The 17,440-nt window shown below is 40.0% G+C and overlaps 1 protein-coding gene across 1 annotated transcript in view; it reads left to right on the forward strand.

Moving 5' to 3' along the window:
* The window catches only part of LOC137384932 (mucin-2-like), a 98,193-nt gene that overhangs the window by 9,125 nt on the left and 71,628 nt on the right, over window positions 1–17,440 (forward strand). Inside the window, exons 16-41 of the mRNA XM_068059641.1 lie at window positions 312–362; window positions 1,265–1,324; window positions 2,121–2,171; window positions 3,075–3,134; window positions 3,461–3,520; window positions 3,847–3,906; window positions 4,702–4,752; window positions 5,655–5,714; window positions 6,511–6,561; window positions 7,465–7,524; window positions 7,851–7,910; window positions 8,237–8,296; window positions 8,624–8,683; window positions 9,480–9,530; window positions 10,434–10,493; window positions 10,820–10,879; window positions 11,207–11,266; window positions 11,594–11,653; window positions 12,450–12,500; window positions 13,404–13,463; window positions 14,260–14,310; window positions 15,214–15,273; window positions 15,600–15,659; window positions 15,986–16,045; window positions 16,373–16,432; window positions 17,229–17,279. Of these exons, the coding sequence (XP_067915742.1) occupies window positions 312–362; window positions 1,265–1,324; window positions 2,121–2,171; window positions 3,075–3,134; window positions 3,461–3,520; window positions 3,847–3,906; window positions 4,702–4,752; window positions 5,655–5,714; window positions 6,511–6,561; window positions 7,465–7,524; window positions 7,851–7,910; window positions 8,237–8,296; window positions 8,624–8,683; window positions 9,480–9,530; window positions 10,434–10,493; window positions 10,820–10,879; window positions 11,207–11,266; window positions 11,594–11,653; window positions 12,450–12,500; window positions 13,404–13,463; window positions 14,260–14,310; window positions 15,214–15,273; window positions 15,600–15,659; window positions 15,986–16,045; window positions 16,373–16,432; window positions 17,229–17,279 (1,488 nt within the window). The remainder of the gene's footprint in view (window positions 1–311; window positions 363–1,264; window positions 1,325–2,120; window positions 2,172–3,074; window positions 3,135–3,460; window positions 3,521–3,846; window positions 3,907–4,701; window positions 4,753–5,654; window positions 5,715–6,510; window positions 6,562–7,464; window positions 7,525–7,850; window positions 7,911–8,236; window positions 8,297–8,623; window positions 8,684–9,479; window positions 9,531–10,433; window positions 10,494–10,819; window positions 10,880–11,206; window positions 11,267–11,593; window positions 11,654–12,449; window positions 12,501–13,403; window positions 13,464–14,259; window positions 14,311–15,213; window positions 15,274–15,599; window positions 15,660–15,985; window positions 16,046–16,372; window positions 16,433–17,228; window positions 17,280–17,440) is intronic.

Consider the following 17,440-nt stretch of genomic DNA (forward strand, 5'->3'; position numbering starts at 1 on the left):
TATGTATCACTATGTTCTTTGTCTCAGCGTAGTCTTTGGCCTTAAGTGGTAAATGTAATCAGCCTTCAAATTCGATTTTTCACAATGACACTCACTTGATGGTGAGCTTGTCCATAGTGTAGATGGAATACACCACGTTTACTAGGGCAGGATACTGTCTGAATGGAAACCTGCATTGATAGGTTTGGAGACCAATCGTGAACTCTCTTTTAATTTGCGTAATATCTGCTGATTCTGTTGACACTGTCTCAATTCAGTTGCAAGGCAACCTTGAATCTCATGGTTGTGAATACATTTCTTTCATTCTGTAGAAACAACTGCAACAACAGGGACAAACACAACTCCTGAACCTACTACCAGTGGTGAGTGATGTCTTCCTGCAATAAACATGAACAAGTAATTCAAGACAAGAGTGCTCTTTCAGCTGAAGGTCCTGGTCATTGAAAACAAATTGTCAGCTTTTTCTCATCTTGTGCACATACTCAACTCTGAAGGGTCTCGCGCATCAACTCCCATTCCTATCACGAAACCTATTCTGACACTGAGGTGCTCTACTGAGTAAGAGCTGCAATGCCTTTGGTGTGCTCTGTTTGTTGAGCTGTTCAGTCAAACCAGTGTCTCCACTCTCTGGAGGTCTAAACAGATACCATGGCACTATTTCAAGGAAGAGTCCTGACCAGCATTTATGCTTGAATCAACATCACTGAGAACAGATGATATAGAAATGACCACATAGCTGTTTGTGTGATCAGTCTGTGCTATCTTGACTGGCACTATTCCTACAGTCCAACAGTGACCATAATTCCACCTTAATTTGATGAACGTTGAGCACGTCGGGTCATATCAGGCACCAGCTGAATGCCAAACCTATCTTACCTCTTTGTGCGCTCTATTTTCTATTCTGGAAGGTAGGCCACGTCTGTCAGCTCTCTGAAAAATGCCCCAGTTCGACTTGGATGTATTGGTTGTGAATGCGTTTGTTGGTTCTTCAGAAGAATCAAGTTCAACAACAGAGACAATTCTCACATCTGGGTCGACTTCCTTTCGCGAAGAGGGACATTTTTTAACACTTTCTGCTCTTTCAGTTTCCGCTCATTTGCTCCCTTCTTTGAGAGCTATGGCCTATTATTGTTTGAGTGATGTATTGTCAATTTACGCTTCATTATTATCATCTATTTATTCAACACAAATCACATCACCTTACGTTGAAAGTACGGAATTGAGTCAAAATGTTGTGATTTTGAATGTCTTCAATATTTTTCAGTAGTAACATCTACAAGTGTGCCATCAACAGCAACTGGCTCTACCACAAGCTACCCAACTGGTAAGTGATGAATTCTTTCAATATATAATAGTAAGGCCTTAGGTACATGTGTTCCCATTACAACTTCAGTTCCTTGTCGGTGAAAGAGTCTTTGCTTGCTGTGCCAGTGATTTAGTCCATTTCAGCTTGAGGGCAGAGTTCATTGACATAAAATCACCTTACGACTTTCATCAATGGCAATCTTAGAGCATCTGGTTAAATAAACGGTCTCAAAATCTACCCGTGCTCTCATCGTGAATGGAACATACCTCAAAAGGGTAATTAGAGTACATAACTGAAATTATATATGCTGCATCTACTGGCACGCTATGCATCAGCGTGGGCAGTTAGGTGATCATTTTAATTGATTTCTGCACGAAGCAGTTTGATGTGCAGGGAATTTCTCCAGACAGGACATCAGGTATTCAGCTGTTGAATTTCTGAGAGTAATACTCATTTTGTGTTGCACAGTTTTGTGTTCTCGTCTGAATCTCCTTTAACCTTTCTATGTATCACTATGTTCTATGTCTCAGTGTAGTCTTTGGCCTTAAGGGGTGAATGGAATCAGCCTTCAAATTCGATTTTTCACAATGACACTCACTTGATGGTGAGCTTGTCCATAGTGTAGATGGAATACACCACGTATACTAGGGCAGGATACTGTCTGAATGGAAACCTGCATTGATAGGTTTGGAGACCAATCGTGAACTCTCTTTTAATTTGCGTAATATCTGCTGATTCTGTTGACACTGTCTCAATACAGTTGCAAGGCAACCTTGAATCTCATGGTTGTGAATACATTTGTTTCCTTCTGCAGAAACAACTGCAACAACAGGGACAAACACAACTCCTGAACCTACTACCAGTGGTGAGTGATGTCTTCCTGCAATAAACATGAACAAGTAGTTCAAGACAAGAGTGCTCTTTCAGCTGAAGGTCCTGGTCATTGAAAACAAATTGTCAGCTTTTTCTCATCTTGTGCACACACTCAACTCTGAAGGGTCTCGCGGATCAACTCCCATTCCTATCACGAAACCTATTCTGACACTGAGGTGCTCTACTGAGTAAGAGCTGCAATGCCTTTGGTGTGCTCTGTTTGTTGAGCTGTTAAGTCAAACCAGTGTCTCCACTCTCTGGAGGTCTAAACAGATACCATGGCACGATTTCAAGGAAGAGTCCTGACCAGCATTTATGCTTGAATCAACATCACTGAGAACAGATGTTATAGAAATTACCACATAGCTGTTTGTGTGATCAGTCTGTGCTATCTTGACTGGCACTATTCCTACATTCCAACAGTGACCATAATTCCACCTTAATTCGATGAACATTGAGCACGTCGGGTCATATCAGGCACCAGCTGAATGCCAAACCTATATTACCTCTTTGTGCGCTCTATTTTCTATTCTGGAAGGTAGGCCACGTCTGTCAGCTCTCTGAAAAATGCCCCAGTTCGACTTGGATGTATTGGTTGTGAATGCGTTTGTTGGTTCTTCAGAAGAATCAAGTTCAACAACAGAGACAATTCCCACATCTGGGTCGACTTCCTTTCGCGAAGAGGGACATTTTTTAACACGTTCTGCTCTTTCAGTTTCTGCTCATTTGCTCCCTTCTTTGAGAGCTATGGCCTATTATTTGTTTGAGTGATGTATTGTCAATTTACACTTCATTATTATCATCTATTTATTCAACACAAATCACATCACCTTACGTTGAAAGTACGGAATTGAGTCAAAATGTTGTGATTTTGAATGTCTTCAATATTTTTCAGAAGTAACATCGACAAGTGTGCCATCAACAGCAACCGGCTCCATCACAAGCTTCACAACTGGTAAGTGATGCTTTCTTTCAATATATAATAGTAAGGCCTTCGGTACATGTGTTCCCATTACAACTTCAGTTCCTTGTCGGTAAAAGAGTCTTTGCTTGCTGTGCCAGTGATTTAGTCCATTTCAGCGTGAGGGCAGAGTTCATTGACATAAAATCATCTTGCTCCCTTCTTTGAGAGCTATGGCCTATTATTCTTTGAATGATGTATTGTCAATTTACACTTCATTATTATCATATATTTATTCAACACAAATCACATCACCTTACATTGAAAGTACGGAATTGAGTCAAAATGTTGTGATTTTGAATGTCTTCAATATTTTTCAGAAGTAACAACTCCAAGTGTGTCATCAACAGCACCCGGCTCTACTACAAGCTTCACAACTGGTAAGTGATGCTTTCTTTCAATATATAATAGTAAGGCCTTAGGTGCATGTGTTCCCATTACAACTTCAGTTCCATGTCGGTGAAAGAGTCTTTGCTTGCTGTGCCAGTGATTTAGTCCATTTCAGCGTGAGGGCAGAGTTCATTGACATAAAATCATCTTGCTCCCTTCTTTGAGAGCTATGGCCTATTATTGATTGAATGATGTATTGTCAATTTACACTTCATTATTATAATATATTTATTCAACACAAATCACATCACCTTACGTTGAAAGTACGGAATTGAGTCAAAATGTTGTGATTTTGAATGTCTTCAATATTTTTCAGAAGTAACATCTACAAGTGTGTCATCAACAGCAACCGGCTCTACCACAAGCTTCACAACTGGTAAGTGATGAATTCTTTCAATATATAATAGTAAGGCCTTAGGTACATGTGTTCCCATTACAACTTCAGTTCCTTGTCGGTGAAAGAGTCTTTGCTTGCTGTGCCAGTGATTTAGTCCATTTCAGCTTGAGGGCAGAGTTCATTGACATAAAATCACCTTACGACTTTCATCAATGGCAATCTTAGAGCATCTGGTTAAATAAACGGTCTCAAAATCTACCCGTGCTCTCATCGTGAATGGAACATACCTCAAAAGGGTAATTAGAGTACATAACTGAAATTATATATGCTGCATCTACTGGCACGCTATGCATCAGCGTGGGCAGTTAGGTGATCATTTTAATTGATTTCTGCATGAAGCAGTTTGATGTGCAGGGATTTCTCCAGACAGGACATCAGGTATTCAGCTGTTGAATATCTGAGAGTAATACGCATTTTGTGTTGCACAGTTTTGTGTTCTAGTCTGAATCTCCTTTAACCTTTCTATGTATCACTATGTTCTATGTCTCAGTGTAGTCTTTGGCCTTAAGGGGTGAATGGAATCAGCCTTCAAATTCGATTTTTCACAATGACACTCACTTGATGGTGAGCTTGTCCATAGTGTAGATGGAATACACCACGTATACTGGGGCAGGATACTGTCTGAATGGAAACCTGCATTGATAGGTTTGGAGACCAATCGTGAACTCTCTTTTAATTTGCGTAATATCTGCTGATTCTGTTGACACTGTCTCAATACAGTTGCAAGGCAACCTTGAATCTCATGGTTGTGAATACATTTGTTTCCTTCTGCAGAAACAACTGCAACAACAGGGACAAACACAACTCCTGAACCTACTACCAGTGGTGAGTGATGTCTTCCTGCAATAAACATGAACAAGTAGTTCAAGACAAGAGTGCTCTTTCAGCTGAAGGTCCTGGTCATTGAAAACAAATTGTCAGCTTTTTCTCATCTTGTGCACACACTCAACTCTGAAGGGTCTCGCGGATCAACTCCCATTCCTATCACGAAACCTATTCTGACACTGAGGTGCTCTACTGAGTAAGAGCTGCAATGCCTTTGGTGTGCTCTGTTTGTTGAGCTGTTAAGTCAAACCAGTGTCTCCACTCTCTGGAGGTCTAAACAGATACCATGGCACGATTTCAAGGAAGAGTCCTGACCAGCATTTATGCTTGAATCAACATCACTGAGAACAGATGTTATAGAAATTACCACATAGCTGTTTGTGTGATCAGTCTGTGCTATCTTGACTGGCACTATTCCTACATTCCAACAGTGACCATAATTCCACCTTAATTCGATGAACATTGAGCACGTCGGGTCATATCAGGCACCAGCTGAATGCCAAACCTATATTACCTCTTTGTGCGCTCTATTTTCTATTCTGGAAGGTAGGCCACGTCTGTCAGCTCTCTGAAAAATGCCCCAGTTCGACTTGGATGTATTGGTTGTGAATGCGTTTGTTGGTTCTTCAGAAGAATCAAGTTCAACAACAGAGACAATTCTCACATCTGGGTCGACTTCCTTTCGCGAAGAGGGACATTTTTTAACACTTTCTGCTCTTTCAGTTTCCGCTCATTTGCTCCCTTCTTTGAGAGCTATGGCCTATTATTGTTTGAGTGATGTATTGTCAATTTACGCTTCATTATTATCATCTATTTATTCAACACAAATCACATCACCTTACGTTGAAAGTACGGAATTGAGTCAAAATGTTGTGATTTTGAATGTCTTCAATATTTTTCAGTAGTAACATCTACAAGTGTGCCATCAACAGCAACTGGCTCTACCACAAGCTACCCAACTGGTAAGTGATGAATTCTTTCAATATATAATAGTAAGGCCTTAGGTACATGTGTTCCCATTACAACTTCAGTTCCTTGTCGGTGAAAGAGTCTTTGCTTGCTGTGCCAGTGATTTAGTCCATTTCAGCTTGAGGGCAGAGTTCATTGACATAAAATCACCTTACGACTTTCATCAATGGCAATCTTAGAGCATCTGGTTAAATAAACGGTCTCAAAATCTACCCGTGCTCTCATCGTGAATGGAACATACCTCAAAAGGGTAATTAGAGTACATAACTGAAATTATATATGCTGCATCTACTGGCACGCTATGCATCAGCGTGGGCAGTTAGGTGATCATTTTAATTGATTTCTGCACGAAGCAGTTTGATGTGCAGGGAATTTCTCCAGACAGGACATCAGGTATTCAGCTGTTGAATTTCTGAGAGTAATACTCATTTTGTGTTGCACAGTTTTGTGTTCTCGTCTGAATCTCCTTTAACCTTTCTATGTATCACTATGTTCTATGTCTCAGTGTAGTCTTTGGCCTTAAGGGGTGAATGGAATCAGCCTTCAAATTCGATTTTTCACAATGACACTCACTTGATGGTGAGCTTGTCCATAGTGTAGATGGAATACACCACGTATACTAGGGCAGGATACTGTCTGAATGGAAACCTGCATTGATAGGTTTGGAGACCAATCGTGAACTCTCTTTTAATTTGCGTAATATCTGCTGATTCTGTTGACACTGTCTCAATACAGTTGCAAGGCAACCTTGAATCTCATGGTTGTGAATACATTTGTTTCCTTCTGCAGAAACAACTGCAACAACAGGGACAAACACAACTCCTGAACCTACTACCAGTGGTGAGTGATGTCTTCCTGCAATAAACATGAACAAGTAGTTCAAGACAAGAGTGCTCTTTCAGCTGAAGGTCCTGGTCATTGAAAACAAATTGTCAGCTTTTTCTCATCTTGTGCACACACTCAACTCTGAAGGGTCTCGCGGATCAACTCCCATTCCTATCACGAAACCTATTCTGACACTGAGGTGCTCTACTGAGTAAGAGCTGCAATGCCTTTGGTGTGCTCTGTTTGTTGAGCTGTTAAGTCAAACCAGTGTCTCCACTCTCTGGAGGTCTAAACAGATACCATGGCACGATTTCAAGGAAGAGTCCTGACCAGCATTTATGCTTGAATCAACATCACTGAGAACAGATGTTATAGAAATTACCACATAGCTGTTTGTGTGATCAGTCTGTGCTATCTTGACTGGCACTATTCCTACATTCCAACAGTGACCATAATTCCACCTTAATTCGATGAACATTGAGCACGTCGGGTCATATCAGGCACCAGCTGAATGCCAAACCTATATTACCTCTTTGTGCGCTCTATTTTCTATTCTGGAAGGTAGGCCACGTCTGTCAGCTCTCTGAAAAATGCCCCAGTTCGACTTGGATGTATTGGTTGTGAATGCGTTTGTTGGTTCTTCAGAAGAATCAAGTTCAACAACAGAGACAATTCCCACATCTGGGTCGACTTCCTTTCGCGAAGAGGGACATTTTTTAACACGTTCTGCTCTTTCAGTTTCCGCTCATTTGCTCCCTTCTTTGAGAGCTATGGCCTATTATTTGTTTGAGTGATGTATTGTCAATTTACACTTCATTATTATCATCTATTTATTCAACACAAATCACATCACCTTACGTTGAAAGTACGGAATTGAGTCAAAATGTTGTGATTTTGAATGTCTTCAATATTTTTCAGAAGTAACATCGACAAGTGTGCCATCAACAGCAACCGGCTCCATCACAAGCTTCACAACTGGTAAGTGATGCTTTCTTTCAATATATAATAGTAAGGCCTTCGGTACATGTGTTCCCATTACAACTTCAGTTCCTTGTCGGTGAAAGAGTCTTTGCTTGCTGTGCCAGTGATTTAGTCCATTTCAGCTTGAGGGCAGAGTTCATTGACATAAAATCATTTTGCTCCCTTCTTTGAGAGCTATGGCCTATTATTCTTTGAATGATGTATTGTCAATTTACACTTCATTATTATCATATATTTATTCAACACAAATCACATCACCTTACATTGAAAGTACGGAATTGAGTCAAAATGTTGTGATTTTGAATGTCTTCAATATTTTTCAGAAGTAACAACTCCAAGTGTGTCATCAACAGCACCCGGCTCTACCACAAGCTTCACAACTGGTAAGTGATGCTTTCTTTCAATATATAATAGTAAGGCCTTAGGTGCATGTGTTCCCATTACAACTTCAGTTCCATGTCGGTGAAAGAGTCTTTGCTTGCTGTGCCAGTGATTTAGTCCATTTCAGCGTGAGGGCAGAGTTCATTGACATAAAATCATCTTGCTCCCTTCTTTGAGAGCTATGGCCTATTATTGATTGAATGATGTATTGTCAATTTACACTTCATTATTATAATATATTTATTCAACACAAATCACATCACCTTACGTTGAAAGTACGGAATTGAGTCAAAATGTTGTGATTTTGAATGTCTTCAATATTTTTCAGAAGTAACATCTACAAGTGTGTCATCAACAGCAACCGGCTCTACCACAAGCTACACAGCTGGTAAGTGATGATTTCTTTCAATATATAATAGTGAGGCCTTAGGTACATGTGTTCCCATTACAACTTCAGTTCCATGTCGGTGAAAGAGTCTTTGCTTGCTGTGCCAGTGATTTAGTCCATTTCAGCTTGAGGGCAGAGTTCATTGACATAAAATCATCTTGCTCCCTTCTTTGAGAGCTATGGCCTATTATTTGTTTGAGTGATGTATTGTCAATTTCCACTTCATTATTATCATCTATTTATTCAACACAAATCACATCACCTTACGTTGAAAGTACGGAATTGAGTCAAAATGTTGTGATTTTGAATGTCTTCAATATTTTTCAGAAGTAACATCTACAAGTGTGTCATCAACAGCAACCGGCTCTACCACAAGCTTCACAACTGGTAAGTGATGATTTCTTTCAATATATAATAGTGAGGCCTTAGGTACATGTGTTCCCATTACAACTTCAGTTCCATGTCGGTGAAAGAGTCTTTGCTTGCTGTGCCAGTGATTTAGTCCATTTCAGCTTGAGGGCAGAGTTCATTGACATAAAATCACCTTACGACTTTCATCAATGGCAATCTTCGAGCATCTGGTTAAATAAACGGTCTCAAAATCAACCCGTGCTCTCATCGTGAATGGAACATACCTCAAAAGGGTAATTAGAGTACATAACTGAAATTATATATGCTGCATCTACTGGCACGCTATGCATCAGCGTGGGCAGTTAGGTGATCATTTTAATTGATTTCTGCACGAAGCAGTTTGATGTGCAGGGAATTTCTCCAGACAGGACATCAGGTATTCAGCTGTTGAATTTCTGAGAGTAATACTCATTTTGCGTTGCACAGTTTTGTGTTCTCGTCTGAATCTCCTTTAACCTTTCTATGTATCACTATGTTCTATGTCTCAGTGTAGTCTTTGGCCTTAAGGGGTGAATGGAATCAGCCTTCAAATTCGATTTTTCACAATGACACTCACTTGATGGTGAGCTTGTCCATAGTGTAGATGGAATACACCACGTATACTAGGGCAGGATACTGTCTGAATGGAAACCTGCATTGATAGGTTTGGAGACCAATCGTGAACTCTCTTTTAATTTGCGTAATATCTGCTGATTCTGTTGACACTGTCTCAATACAGTTGCAAGGCAACCTTGAATCTCATGGTTGTGAATACATTTGTTTCCTTCTGCAGAAACAACTGCAACAACAGGGACAAACACAACTCCTGAACCTACTACCAGTGGTGAGTGATGTCTTCCTGCAATAAACATGAACAAGTAGTTCAAGACAAGAGTGCTCTTTCAGCTGAAGGTCCTGGTCATTGAAAACAAATTGTCAGCTTTTTCTCATCTTGTGCACACACTCAACTCTGAAGGGTCTCGCGGATCAACTCCCATTCCTATCACGAAACCTATTCTGACACTGAGGTGCTCTACTGAGTAAGAGCTGCAATGCCTTTGGTGTGCTCTGTTTGTTGAGCTGTTAAGTCAAACCAGTGTCTCCACTCTCTGGAGGTCTAAACAGATACCATGGCACGATTTCAAGGAAGAGTCCTGACCAGCATTTATGCTTGAATCAACATCACTGAGAACAGATGTTATAGAAATTACCACATAGCTGTTTGTGTGATCAGTCTGTGCTATCTTGACTGGCACTATTCCTACATTCCAACAGTGACCATAATTCCACCTTAATTCGATGAACATTGAGCACGTCGGGTCATATCAGGCACCAGCTGAATGCCAAACCTATATTACCTCTTTGTGCGCTCTATTTTCTATTCTGGAAGGTAGGCCACGTCTGTCAGCTCTCTGAAAAATGCCCCAGTTCGACTTGGATGTATTGGTTGTGAATGCGTTTGTTGGTTCTTCAGAAGAATCAAGTTCAACAACAGAGACAATTCCCACATCTGGGTCGACTTCCTTTCGCGAAGAGGGACATTTTTTAACACGTTCTGCTCTTTCAGTTTCCGCTCATTTGCTCCCTTCTTTGAGAGCTATGGCCTATTATTTGTTTGAGTGATGTATTGTCAATTTACACTTCATTATTATCATCTATTTATTCAACACAAATCACATCACCTTACGTTGAAAGTACGGAATTGAGTCAAAATGTTGTGATTTTGAATGTCTTCAATATTTTTCAGAAGTAACATCGACAAGTGTGCCATCAACAGCAACCGGCTCCATCACAAGCTTCACAACTGGTAAGTGATGCTTTCTTTCAATATATAATAGTAAGGCCTTCGGTACATGTGTTCCCATTACAACTTCAGTTCCTTGTCGGTGAAAGAGTCTTTGCTTGCTGTGCCAGTGATTTAGTCCATTTCAGCTTGAGGGCAGAGTTCATTGACATAAAATCATCTTGCTCCCTTCTTTGAGAGCTATGGCCTATTATTCTTTGAATGATGTATTGTCAATTTACACTTCATTATTATCATATATTTATTCAACACAAATCACATCACCTTACATTGAAAGTACGGAATTGAGTCAAAATGTTGTGATTTTGAATGTCTTCAATATTTTTCAGAAGTAACAACTCCAAGTGTGTCATCAACAGCACCCGGCTCTACCACAAGCTTCACAACTGGTAAGTGATGATTTCTTTCAATATATAATAGTAAGGCCTTAGGTGCATGTGTTCCCATTACAACTTCAGTTCCATGTCGGTGAAAGAGTCTTTGCTTGCTGTGCCAGTGATTTAGTCCATTTCAGCTTGAGGGCAGAGTTCATTGACATAAAATCATCTTGCTCCCTTCTTTGAGAGCTATGGCCTATTATTTGTTTGAGCGATGTATTGTCAATTTCCACTTCATTATTATCATCTATTTATTCAACACAAATCACATCACCTTACGTTGAAAGTACGGAATTGAGTCAAAATGTTGTTATTTTGAATGTCTTCAATATTTTTCAGTAGTAACATCTACAAGTGTGCCATCAACAGCAACTGCCTCTACCACAAGCTACCCAACTGGTAAGTGATGAATTCTTTCAATATATAATAGTGAGGCCTTAGGTACATGTGTTCCCATTACAACTTCAGTTCCATGTCGGTGAAAGAGTCTTTGCTTGCTGTGCCAGTGATTTAGTCCATTTCAGCTTGAGGGCAGAGTTCATTGACATAAAATCATCTTGCTCCCTTCTTTGAGAGCTATGGCCTATTATTTGTTTGAGTGATGTATTGTCAATTTCCACTTCATTATTATCATCTATTTATTCAACACAAATCACATCACCTTACGTTGAAAGTACGGAATTGAGTCAAAATGTTGTGATTTTGAATGTCTTCAATATTTTTCAGAAGTAACATCTACAAGTGTGTCATCAACAGCAACCGGCTCTACCACAAGCTTCACAACTGGTAAGTGATGATTTCTTTCAATATATAATAGTGAGGCCTTAGGTACATGTGTTCCCATTACAACTTCAGTTCCATGTCGGTGAAAGAGTCTTTGCTTGCTGTGCCAGTGATTTAGTCCATTTCAGCTTGAGGGCAGAGTTCATTGACATAAAATCACCTTACGACTTTCATCAATGGCAATCTTCGAGCATCTGGTTAAATAAACGGTCTGAAAATCTACCCGTGCTCTCATCGTGAATGGAACATACCTCAAAAGGGTAATTGGAGTACAGAACTGAAATTATCTATGACGCATCTAATGGGACGCTTTGCATCAGCGTGGGCAGTTAGGTGATCATTTTAATTGATTTCTGCATGAAGCAGTTTGATGTGCAGGGAATTTCTCCAGACAGGACATCAGGTATTCAGCTGTTGAATATCTGAGAGTAATACGCATTTTGTGTTGCACAGTTTTGTGTTCTAGTCTGAATCTCCTTCAACCTTTCTATGTATCACTATGTTCTTTGTCTCAGCGTAGTCTTTGGCCTTAAGTGGTAAATGTAATCAGCCTTCAAATTCGATTTTTCACAATGACACTCACTTGATGGTGAGCTTGTCCATAGTGTAGATGGAATACACCACGTTTACTAGGGCAGGATACTGTCTGAATGGAAACCTGCATTGATAGGTTTGGAGACCAATCGTGAACTCTCTTTTAATTTGCGTAATATCTGCTGATTCTGTTGACACTGTCTCAACTCAGTTGCAAGGCAACCTTGAATCTCATGGTTGTGAATACATTTCTTTCATTCTGTAGAAACAACTGCAACAACAGGGACAAACACAACTCCTGAACCTACTACCAGTGGTGAGTGATGTCTTCCTGCAATAAACATGAACAAGTAATTCAAGACAAGAGTGCTCTTTCAGCTGAAGGTCCTGGTCATTGAAAACAAATTGTCAGCTTTTTCTCATCTTGTGCACATACTCAACTCTGAAGGGTCTCGCGCATCAACTCCCATTCCTATCACGAAACCTATTCTGACACTGAGGTGCTCTACTGAGTAAGAGCTGCAATGCCTTTGGTGTGCTCTGTTTGTTGAGCTGTTCAGTCAAACCAGTGTCTCCACTCTCTGGAGGTCTAAACAGATACCATGGCACTATTTCAAGGAAGAGTCCTGACCAGCATTTATGCTTGAATCAACATCACTGAGAACAGATGATATAGAAATGACCACATAGCTGTTTGTGTGATCAGTCTGTGCTATCTTGACTGGCACTATGCCTACAGTCCAACAGTGACCATAATTCCACCTTAATTTGATGAACGTTGAGCATGTCGGGTCATATCAGGCACCAGCTGAATGCCAAACCTATATTACCTCTTTGTGCGCTCTATTTTCTATTCTGGAAGGTAGGCCACGTCTGTCAGCTCTCTGAAAAATGCCCCAGTTCGACTTGGATGTATTGGTTGTGAATGCGTTTGTTGGTTCTTCAGAAGAATCAAGTTCAACAACAGAGACAATTCCCACATCTGGGTCGACTTCCTTTTGCGAAGAGGGACATTTTTTAACACTTTCTGCTCTTTCAGTTTCCGCTCATTTGCTCCCTTCTTTGAGAGCTATGGCCTATTATTTGTTTGAGTGATGTATTGTCAATTTACACTTCATTATTATCATCTATTTATTCAACACAAATCACATCACCTTACGTTGAAAGTACGGAATTGAGTCAAAATGTTGTTATTTTGAATGTCTTCAATATTTTTCAGTAGTAACATCTACAAGTGTGCCATCAACAGCAACTGGCTCTACCACAAGCTACCCAACTGGTAAGTGATGAATTCTTTCAATATATAATAGTAAGGCCTTAGGTACATGTGTTCCCATTACAACTTCAGTTCCTTGTCGGTGAAAGAGTCTTTGCTTGCTGTGCCAGTGATTTAGTCCATTTCAGCTTGAGGGCAGAGTTCATTGACATAAAATCACCTTACGACTTTCATCAATGGCAATCTTAGAGCATCTGGTTAAATAAACGGTCTCAAAATCAACCCGTGCTCTCATCGTGAATGGAACATACCTCAAAAGGGTAATTAGAGTACATAACTGAAATTATATATGCTGCATCTACTGGCACGCTATGCATCAGCGTGGGCAGTTAGGTGATCATTTTAATTGATTTCTGCACGAAGCAGTTTGATGTGCAGGGAATTTCTCCAGACAGGACATCAGGTATTCAGCTGTTGAATTTCTGAGAGTAATACTCATTTTGTGTTGCACAGTTTTGTGTTCTCGTCTGAATCTCCTTTAACCTTTCTATGTATCACTATGTTCTATGTCTCAGTGTAGTCTTTGGCCTTAAGGGGTGAATGGAATCAGCCTTCAAATTCGATTTTTCACAATGACACTCACTTGATGGTGAGCTTGTCCATAGTGTAGATGGAATACACCACGTATACTAGGGCAGGATACTGTCTGAATGGAAACCTGCATTGATAGGTTTGGAGACCAATCGTGAACTCTCTTTTAATTTGCGTAATATCTGCTGATTCTGTTGACACTGTCTCAATACAGTTGCAAGGCAACCTTGAATCTCATGGTTGTGAATACATTTGTTTCCTTCTGCAGAAACAACTGCAACAACAGGGACAAACACAACTCCTGAACCTACTACCAGTGGTGAGTGATGTCTTCCTGCAATAAACATGAACAAGTAGTTCAAGACAAGAGTGCTCTTTCAGCTGAAGGTCCTGGTCATTGAAAACAAATTGTCAGCTTTTTCTCATCTTGTGCACATACTCAACTCTGAAGGGTCTCGCGCATCAACTCCCATTCCTATCACGAAACCTATTCTGACACTGAGGTGCTCTACTGAGTAAGAGCTGCAATGCCTTTGGTGTGCTCTGTTTGTTGAGCTGTTCAGTCAAACCAGTGTCTCCACTCTCTGGAGGTCTAAACAGATACCATGGCACGATTTCAAGGAAGAGTCCTGACCAGCATTTATGGTTGAATCAACATCACTGAGAACAGATGTTATAGAAATTACCACATAGCTGTTTGTGTGATCAGTCTGTGCTATCTTGACTGGCACTATTCCTACATTCCAACAGTGACCATAATTCCACCTTAATTCGATGAACATTGAGCACGTCGGGTCATATCAGGCACCAGCTGAATGCCAAACCTATATTACCTCTTTGTGCGCTCTATTTTCTATTCTGGAAGGTAGGCCACGTCTGTCAGCTCTCTGAAAAATGCCCCAGTTCGACTTGGATGTATTGGTTGTGAATGCGTTTGTTGGTTCTTCAGAAGAATCAAGTTCAACAACAGAGACAATTCCCACATCTGGGTCGACTTCCTTTCGCGAAGAGGGACATTTTTTAACACGTTCTGCTCTTTCAGTTTCCGCTCATTTGCTCCCTTCTTTGAGAGCTATGGCCTATTATTTGTTTGAGTGATGTATTGTCAATTTACACTTCATTATTATCATCTATTTATTCAACACAAATCACATCACCTTACGTTGAAAGTACGGAATTGAGTCAAAATGTTGTGATTTTGAATGTCTTCAATATTTTTCAGAAGTAACATCGACAAGTGTGCCATCAACAGCAACCGGCTCCATCACAAGCTTCACAACTGGTAAGTGATGCTTTCTTTCAATATATAATAGTAAGGCCTTCGGTACATGTGTTCCCATTACAACTTCAGTTCCTTGTCGGTGAAAGAGTCTTTGCTTGCTGTGCCAGTGATTTAGTCCATTTCAGCTTGAGGGCAGAGTTCATTGACATAAAATCATTTTGCTCCCTTCTTTGAGAGCTATGGCCTATTATTCTTTGAATGATGTATTGTCAATTTACACTTCATTATTATCATATATTTATTCAACACAAATCACATCACCTTACATTGAAAGTACGGAATTGAGTCAAAATGTTGTGATTTTGAATGTCTTCAATATTTTTCAGAAGTAACAACTCCAAGTGTGTCATCAACAGCACCCGGCTCTACCACAAGCTTCACAACTGGTAAGTGATGCTTTCTTTCAATATATAATAGTAAGGCCTTAGGTGCATGTGTTCCCATTACAACTTCAGTTCCATGTCGGTGAAAGAGTCTTTGCTTGCTGTGCCAGTGATTTAGTCCATTTCAGCGTGAGGGCAGAGTTCATTGACATAAAATCATCTTGCTCCCTTCTTTGAGAGCTATGGCCTATTATTGATTGAATGATGTATTGTCAATTTACACTTCATTATTATAATATATTTATTCAACACAAATCACATCACCTTACGTTGAAAGTACGGAATTGAGTCAAAATGTTGTGATTTTGAATGTCTTCAATATTTTTCAGAAGTAACATCTACAAGTGTGTCATCAACAGCAACCGGCTCTACCACAAGCTACACAGCTGGTAAGTGATGATTTCTTTCAATATATAATAGTGAGGCCTTAGGTACATGTGTTCCCATTACAACTTCAGTTCCATGTCGGTGAAAGAGTCTTTGCTTGCTGTGCCAGTGATTTAGTCCATTTCAGCTTGAGGGCAGAGTTCATTGACATAAAATCATCTTGCTCCCTTCTTTGAGAGCTATGGCCTATTATTTGTTTGAGTGATGTATTGTCAATTTCCACTTCATTATTATCATCTATTTATTCAACACAAATCACATCACCTTACGTTGAAAGTACGGAATTGAGTCAAAATGTTGTGATTTTGAATGTCTTCAATATTTTTCAGAAGTAACATCTACAAGTGTGTCATCAACAGCAACCGGCTCTACCACAAGCTTCACAACTGGTAAGTGATGATTTCTTTCAATATATAATAGTGAGGCCTTAGGTACATGTGTTCCCATTACAACTTCAGTTCCATGTCGGTGAAAGAGTCTTTGCTTGCTGTGCCAGTGATTTAGTCCATTTCAGCTTGAGGGCAGAGTTCATTGACATAAAATCACCTTACGACTTTCATCAATGGCAATCTTCGAGCATCTGGTTAAATAAACGGTCTGAAAATCTACCCGTGCTCTCATCGTGAATGGAACATACCTCAAAAGGGTAATTGGAGTACATAACTGAAATTATCTATGACGCATCTAATGGGACGCTTTGCATCAGCGTGGGCAGTTAGGTGATCATTTTAATTGATTTCTGCATGAAGCAGTTTGATGTGCAGGGAATCTCTTCAGACAGGACATCAGGTATTCAGCTGTTGAATATCTGAGAGTAATACGCATTTTGTGTTGCACAGTTTTGTGTTCTCGTCTGAATCTCCTTTAACCTTTCTATGTATCACTATGTTCTTTGTCTCAGCGTAGTCTTTGGCCTTAAGTGGTAAATGTAATCAGCCTTCAAATTCGATTTTTCACAATGACACTCACTTGATGGTGAGCTTGTCCATAGTGTAGATGGAATACACCACGTTTACTAGGGCAGGATACTGTCTGAATGGAAACCTGCATTGATAGGTTTGGAGACCAATCGTGAACTCTCTTTTAATTTGCGTAATATCTGCTGATTCTGTTGACACTGTCTCAATTCAGTTGCAAGGCAACCTTGAATCTCATGGTTGTGAATACATTTCTTTCATTCTGTAGAAACAACTGCAACAACAGGGACAAACACAACTCCTGAACCTACTACCAGTGGTGAGTGATGTCTTCCTGCAATAAACATGAACAAGTAATTCAAGACAAGAGTGCTCTTTCAGCTGAAGGTCCTGGTCATTGAAAACAAATTGTCAGCTTTTTCTCATCTTGTGCACATACTCAACTCTGAAGGGTCTCGCGCATCAACTCCCATTCCTATC

This window comes from Heterodontus francisci, chromosome 27, assembly GCF_036365525.1.
Source record: "Heterodontus francisci isolate sHetFra1 chromosome 27, sHetFra1.hap1, whole genome shotgun sequence".
Classification (NCBI taxonomy): Eukaryota; Metazoa; Chordata; class Chondrichthyes; order Heterodontiformes; family Heterodontidae; genus Heterodontus; species Heterodontus francisci.